The sequence below is a fragment of the Protobothrops mucrosquamatus genome, unplaced genomic scaffold (assembly GCF_001527695.2).
Source record: "Protobothrops mucrosquamatus isolate PMUCROS unplaced genomic scaffold, P.Mucros_1.0 scaffold440, whole genome shotgun sequence".
Lineage (NCBI taxonomy): Eukaryota > Metazoa > Chordata > Lepidosauria > Squamata > Viperidae > Protobothrops > Protobothrops mucrosquamatus.
Genome location: NW_015386764.1, coordinates 268011 through 275858, shown reverse-complemented (window position 1 = coordinate 275858; position 7848 = coordinate 268011). Strand labels below are relative to the sequence as shown.

The following is a 7848-nucleotide window of genomic DNA, read 5'->3' as shown; positions in this document are numbered from 1 at the left end:
TAGGAGCGTTTCTCACAGGCATACAATGGAAGGTTTTGCTACATACAAAGTATCCATGTGCAAAGCGCATTTGGTTGCCACATATTACTGACAGAGAACTTTCCCAGTGAATTTTCCCAGTGATTATGCATTACATCATTGTTCTAGCAATTATGCAGACACATCATTATTGCAGTTATGCAGACAAATCATTATTCTAATAATTGTTCAATTTACTACATTAACGTGACGTCGGTATGATGAAACCGGCCCGCGGGCCGGCTGTTTGACACCCCTGTTGTATGGAGACCTAGGACAGGCAGGCCTGGGTCTGCTCTGCCCCCCCCAAGGCCTTCCCATCTGAAGCACCCCATGGTTTGCTTAATAACCCCCATTCATTTTACGTCCATATGGGGGAAAGCATGGAACGGGGGTCATTAAGCAAGGCCATCTCACTTAACAGGCATCACTACTAGCAACCTTAATGGGCAGGCTCCATTACGATCGTAAGTTGAGGACTCCCTGTATATTTTTGACCAAATAAAAAGTCCATCCTGTCTGGCAATCAATATAGATTTCACAAGTATGAAAGTAATGGATTATGTCACCCTTTTTCCCGGTCGAGTTTGTATCTTTGCAAACCTACACAAGACTTCCAGAATAGAATATATTCCCCATTGTTGTTCGTCCATCGATTTCGATGAAGACCTTGACATCTTATGGATTATGGGCCATCAGTAGTGTGTCCGTAGATGGCTGATGAGACCGATGTTAGCACGGAATGTTCTGCCACATACTGAACAGAGAACAGGTGTATGGGGTGTTCAGGGAGGGGTAGCACCTCTGGTGGAAGGCATGTCGTGCCCTTTTTTTAGGGCAGCTCGTACACCTTTGGTCCCCACCTGACACTCAGCTCTCACTTGTGGCTCCTAGTAGCTGTAACATGCGCAGCGGCCACACCCCGGGCAACAGCTTCGACAGGCTGGCCAAACCAAGTTGAGAGTAGCCGTTGTGTCTTCGACATTCGGTGAGCAAGGGATTTGTCTATCCCAAGCATGTGAAGACAGACTCTGGCAGATTGAGCGGATGAGACCTATTAAAATAGGACCAACGATCATGAAGGCAGTTTCTGCAAGCGACGTGGTACGCTGAGAGCACGGCAAGACACGAAAGATGCCCTGGTGAACCACTGCGCCCAGCCCATCTCCAACTGTCTCGACTTTTGTCCTGCCATTGGAACAAGATGGAATCTGGGAAGAGAGAGTGAGGCTGACTATGCGCACCTCTCCCTCACTTTAATCCAATCCACGCGCAAGTCTTGACATCTTGACTTTCCCTAACTCCCACAAATATTCCTAGGGTTGCCAGGTGTCCACTATTTGAGTGGACAGTCCGCTTTTTTCACATTATGTTCACTATTTTTTTTCACAAAATAGTGGACATTTTTTTTATTCAAAAGCTTTATGACGAAATGGTACGTAATCTAAAGCTGTACAGTCTACTTTTTTTACTACTTAACCCCCCCCCCCCCTGCTTGTCCACTATTTTTTGGAAGCAGACCTGGCAACCCTAAATATTCCCCATTATTTAGTTGATGAATAGACTACTTCTACTTATAAAAAAAGCTTTTTGTTAAAAAGAAAAAATGCTTTCCTAATCTTCCAAAGGAGATATGGAGCACCTTTATTAAAAGGCTAATAATTAAGCCTAAGATTAAAAACTAAGGAGGAGAGAAAAAGCCCCAGAGCGCTTTTCCGTCCCTCACAGAAATGACAGTTGAGCAACCGACGGAGAAGCCCCGCCCCGTTCGACGCAGCTGTAAAATAACAGAGGGTGTGTGTGTTTGTGTAGGGAAATAAAGAGCAAATCCCATTGGCCAAGAACAGAGCTTGGCGTCACCGTCAGCCAATAAGCATCAAGTGCTTTGAATGGCAAAACAACCGAGACCAGGGATGTCTGGAAAGGCAGAACCTCTTCTATCCAATCGGCGCTCACCCACCGCTGGCCAATCAGAGAGCAGGCATTTGGGCGGACTTTTCAAACCGAGTTAGTTTGGGTGAATCTTGTCCCTTTAAAGGAGTGATTCGACAAAGTTGGCGTGTCCTTCCGCTTCTCTTGCCCCAGGAGAAGCTCAAAGGAACTCCCTTGACATCCGCACAGGCTTCCTTAACGTGGAGGGAAAAATGGCTAATAAATATCCCACTGCAGAAACTAAGGAGAAAAAAAAGACCCTTTCTTTTCCATTTTTTAACCTTTTCATTCCCTCCCCTTTTTTTTGAGCCGGGGGGGGAGAAAAGGAGCGTCCCGTCACTGGGATGTAGATCCCTCCGCCTTAAAAAAAAAAAAAAAGAAAGAGGAAGAAAGGAGAGCAAAACAAAAGCGGAGGGTCACGTGACGGAAAGGGGGCGGAGCCGCCGGACCTGGGAGGGCGGACTCCATTTTGAAGCGGAGGCTCTCAGGCGCTTCTGCCTGCCTCTCCCAGTAGCGGCGTCGCGGGGCGGGCGGGAGAGCCATGGTGCAGCTCGGACGCTGAAATCCCGGCGGGGGGAAGAGCTGGGACTGGAGGGCGGACCGGGCAGCGGGGAGGGGGCTGAATGCGGGGCGGCTGGGTCGGTAGCGACGAGGCGCTGCCGCTGCGGCTCTGGTGGTCGTTGCTGCGGCAGCGGCGGGGATCGGTCGCCTCCCTTCGCTTCAGCCCCCCATCTGCCTCCTCCGGCCCTTCCGACCGCGGAGAAGGGAGAGCCGCCGCCGCCGCGGAGAGGTAAGTCCGACCTAAGGCGGAGAAAAACCCGCCCGGGGGCGGGATGAGATTGAGATCGGCAAAGAGCCCTCTTGAGAGACACAAAATATTCTATTATTATTATTATTATTATTATTATTATTATTATTATTATTATTATTATTATTATTACTATTATTATTACTATTATTATTACTATTACTATTATTACTATTATTATTATTATTACTATTATTATTACTACTACTATTATTATTATTATTATTATTATTATTATTTGAAAGGTCGGTATTCTCGCTCGCAGTCGATAAAAAACGTCCCCTCTATTAAAAATAAACGGGGGAAGGGAGCTTGTCAAGACTGGGACGTCTCTCTGTGTCCTGTGTGTGTGTGTGTGTGCACAATGGGTTTGTTTGGTTTTTTTGGCAGCTGAATGCAACAAAATTTGATTTTAATGCCTGCTGATTGGCGTGCATGTAAAGCGTCGATAAAGTTTTTCTTCCGTTCTGTCAATTGATGGTGGCGCGGGGGGGGGGGGAGAGAGAGAGAGAAGAAAAAGGAAAGGGTCTCTCTGCGCATGCGCGCGATCCCCTTTGTCGGGGGAGGCGGGGCTGCTCGAAGGGAGCGCCTTTCCAGTGCTGGGGGGGGGAGGAGGGGAATCTCCCTGCGGAGATTAGGAAGAATAGAATAGAATAATGTGGACTACTACTGATGCTACTGAATGGTAATGTTGAATGCTAAGATTCAAACACGTTTCAGAATAGGATAACTTTATTGCCACTTGAAATGCACCACCGATGGGCGTACTTTAAAAGGAGATTTTGTTGCATACAGCTCCTAAGGGGTAACCGCCTCCAGCATACACTGCATAAACATGGCCCAATAAACAAATAAATATGCATATACCCACATACGCCTACATAGGTGGATCAGAGAAACAACCCAGGCTAGTTTGGATGTATACATGTACAGGGCAAGACAAACCAATCTTGCGAGTTTACCCGGAGGGATGGCCTAGGGCAGGGGTAGGCAACCTTGGCTCTTTTATGACTTGTGGACTTCAACTCCCAGAATTCCTGAGCCAGCATGGCTGGCTCAGGAATTCTGGGAGTTGAAGTCCACAAGTCATAAAAGAGCCAAGTTTGCCTACCCCTGGCCTAGGGAACAAAGCTGGCAGTCCTGCTAGCAATACTTCCGAAACCTCCTCCCGGAGCTTTGTTTAATGGCGGAAGGGGCATCTGTGGGTTGCTCCCCCTCTTCTTTTGACCATGGATCCTTTGAAAACAGTGGGGGGCTTCCCTCCCCCTTGTAAGGCAGGGAGTGTATTGAAAGCTGGGGATGTAAACAAACCACACACACACACACACACACCCAACTACCAAAAAAGGGAAGAGGAAAAATCCCCGGCCAGTTTGCATTGCAGGTAGTCCTCGACTTAACGACAGTTCATTTAGTGACTGTTCGAAACTACAACGGCATTGTCCAAAAAGTTTTTCACACTTAACGACCGCTCTCGGGTCCTCTTGGTCACACGATCAAAAATTCAGACGCTGGGTAGCTGACTTCATATTTATGACGGTTGCCGGGGTCTGAGATCATGTGATCGATTCCCCTTTTGCGGCCTTGGCCAGCTTGGCGATTGGACGTGCCTGTTAGATGGGGGGGGGCATTGTCTGATGCCTGGGATGGGTGTGAGATTGGAGAAGGCTGGTCTAGGGAGACAGACTGCCAGATGGCCCTTGGGGTATTGTTTAACCTCAAGGGGGGAGGGATTTCAATCTAATGGACTGAGCTTTGCATTAATTTGGGATGGTAGGGAAAAGGGGAAGGCATTGGAAGCAGTGAGACTGCCCTGGAGAGAATCCATGGTAAGGAAGGGAGAGCAAAAAAAAGAAAAAAAGCTATGGCAGAGACTTTATTTATGTATGCAATTAGGCAGAGTTGAATCGGTGTGAACACAGTAACATGGGTAAATAAACAACATTTTGGGAGCTCTTTCGTAATGGTTTTCCAGTTCTTGAGACGGGTTGGGCAGGATTTAGAGATCGGACCCCTGGAATGAGAAAAAGGAAAGGAAAATGTAAACAGGGGTTACAGTTGGTCAGTTGGGGCAACTGGAACTAAAGTTGAGATATTTATCGAAAAGAGAGTATTAGACTATTCTGGCGGCACTGATTACTATTATTAAGTATGTTTTGGGAGGTTGGGTATTTCGGGGGGGGGAGGGAAGCAAAGTCAAAAAAAAATATTTTATGTTCAGAAATTGGAAGGGTATCCGGTTAGGAATCCTTTGTGTTAACCTGGATTGTTTATAATACGATCCGTTGTGTAGTTAAGCGTATATCGCCTCCCCTTTGTTTTGAGTTAAAATCGGGTTTTTTTGTCCCGTTCCCTGCGGGGAGAAAAAAAAAATTGTAGGCCTTGCCTTTTGTTTATACAGTATCTGTGCTCAAGGTTGTTGTTAGGACAAAATGGAAACAAACTGCATTTATAACTCCAACTGAAAATTGTGCTTATCTTTGTGTGTGAGAAAGAGACCGATTGAGACAGGAAATGTTTTAGACTATTTTAAGCTGTCCAGTATCTTAGTAAAAGTCAGGTGGATAGACTCTGAAATATGTGGGCCCTTCAACCTGAGGAGAAGGCTCTTAAAATGCTAACCAGAAACACCATGCCTGTCTGCTCAAAACTGAGCTTTCTTTATTTGGGGTATAATAAGTCTACAAGAACTGGGGAATCTCTGTGTTCTTTTGTCGCCCTCTACAGTTACTCACAAGTTATTGTCATGGTGTGTACGTGACAAAGCTCTCCTATGCTTCCCCCCCCTCCCCTCAACATCCTCTTTGTTGTTAACTATGTGGTGAAAGGTGGGGAAATAGAAGCTTTTCCTAGTCCTTTAAGCAAGAGGGAACATTCGGTTTTGTGTTTTAACCCTTTTTCTTCTTTTCCCACTGGATGGTTTTATTACTTGAAAAAAAGCAGTTGGGCAGAGGGGATGAGTGGAGAAATGATTAATTCAGGATGTTAAAGGAATGCCCCTGCCTTTTACTGTAAGGCTCCCTTCAGGTAAAAAATTCTAGTGACTTTGAAATCATATATCTACCATTGGGCCTTTAGTATTGCGGTTCTGTGATACGTCTTGTTGGTCTTTGTCTTCTTGAGCTTCTGGCTCCAACTTTCCTGATGTTTGACATCTGCATTTGTATAGGGCTGGCTCCTGCTTGGGACAGAGAGATTTGGGGCTCTCAAGGAAAACTGGGCATGCTTTTCAAGTCTCTTTAAGATCCTTGAAGGAAATATATTTTTCTGCCCTTTTTAATATTTCCTTCTCTGAGGAGCTGACTTCCCACAGTCTCGTTGAAGCAAAAGCAGACTGCCAACCAACGTGGAGATTGGTTTGGTTGATTTTTTTCGCATTTGTAACGCCTCCTGATTCCACAGTGACTTTGGGAGGCACCGAAAATAGACATTCCTTTAGTCCAGCGGTTCTCAACCTATGGGTCGCGACCCCATTTGGGGTCGATCGACCATTTCACGGGGGTCGCCAAGCAAGGCTGTCCGCCATTTTTTCCCCCTTTTCCGGCGGGTGCCTTACCTTCCTTGGGCTGGGCCAGCTGGTGGTCGGCCTGCTCCGTCTCTGCCGCTTGCCAGCTATGCCTCGGCCGGCGCAGGGGGCGGAACCACGCATGTGCGGCGCTCCCGGGCAGAAAAAGTCCTCGACTTACGACCGGTTGGGTAGTCCTTGACTTACGACGGGTTTAGTCCTCGACTTACAACCGGTTGGGGGTCGCGGCATTAAAAAGGTTGAGAACCACTGCTTTAGTCTAACCCATCTCAGGAAAACCAGTAATGTCGTCTGTGTATTTAGTGCCCACCCACCCCCTGAAAACTTTATTTTCTTTTTTCCTAGATGAAGAGTATTGAAGCTGAAGAACAGATGAGCAGCTGGCTCTTCAAACAGCTGAAACTCCATTTGGATCAGGAATGGAAATACCAGCCGAGGGAAAAAGGGCTGAGTCTGATTGAGTGCACTACTGAGGTGAGGAGATCCGAAGTCTGCCATTTGGGTGTGATGAAGAACCTCCGCTGATAATGACCTGTTTCTGGAGGAAGTGGCCAGGAGCAGTGGGGGGGTGTGTGTCTTAATGCAGTCAGAGCAGGAAGCTGTGGGTGTTAATAATTTGTTTTAGAGCAGTTTGCTTTGTATTGATAGATTGCTAGTCAATAGCACCCAAATAAAACACACTGTTAAGAAATCAGAATTAGTCAAAAAAAAACAAACCCTGAACCGGGAGGACAATTTCCTTTTGAAAAGAAAACCTCGCAATTAAAATATTTTAAAAGGAAATGTCACCAAGGAAATCCAGACCCATAAACCAGCCATCGCAGATGCAGATTATCCCAGGAAAGGTGGGGGACACCTCAAGAAAAGACCACTTAAGGGATAAGCCAAACCAAATTTAAAAGACCAAAGAAAAGTTTTTTCCCCCCTCCCACCCTGAGCAATTCTAGGCAAGAATTGTTTAGCTAAAAGAAACATTCTGAGGACAGGAAACTGCAGACACATGCCTTGGACAAACAATCAAACCCATGATCCTACTAGATAGGAGCAATATAACGCTAACAAAACAGACATTAACCACATATAGAAACCCATTGCATAAACAAAGAAACATCTCCTAGGATCAATATTTTAGACTGACGCTCCCGGTCTAAACAAATACAAACTAGAAGAGATCAGGGGAACAAATACCTTTACAAAATCTAAATCATAATCTCAATAACTCAACAGGTACAAAAACAAGACCTTTCACCTTGGGAAGGCACTAGCTAGTCCAGAAACCATCGTTAGTCTGGTTTCTGCAATAAATCTTCTTTCTGGCAGCTTGCTTCATTTTGTGTCAATGCTTCTGTCTGAGCTGAAGGTCTGCTTCTCAGCTGGAAACACGAACCACGGGGAATTCTTCCTACAGTATAAAACAGATCTATTCAAATGTTCCAATTCAGCATAATAAACTAGGGCTTATTCTACTAGTAAAAAGTGCTGGATCTTGGCTTCCCACCTTTTACAACAGATATTTAAGCAGCTTGTCACCCTTGATTTTTTTTTAAAGCTATTGGAGCATTGC

General features: G+C 45.8%; 1 protein-coding gene across 1 annotated transcript in view; it reads left to right on the top strand.

Moving 5' to 3' along the window:
- The first annotated feature begins 2573 nt into the window (after positions 1-2573).
- The window catches only part of CCNG2 (cyclin G2), a 16113-nt gene continuing 10838 nt past the window's right edge, over positions 2574-7848 (top strand). The window contains exons 1-3 of the mRNA XM_015816378.2: positions 2574-2740; positions 5486-5507; positions 6630-6758. Of these exons, the coding sequence (XP_015671864.2) occupies positions 2574-2740; positions 5486-5507; positions 6630-6758 (318 nt within the window). The remainder of the gene's footprint in view (positions 2741-5485; positions 5508-6629; positions 6759-7848) is intronic.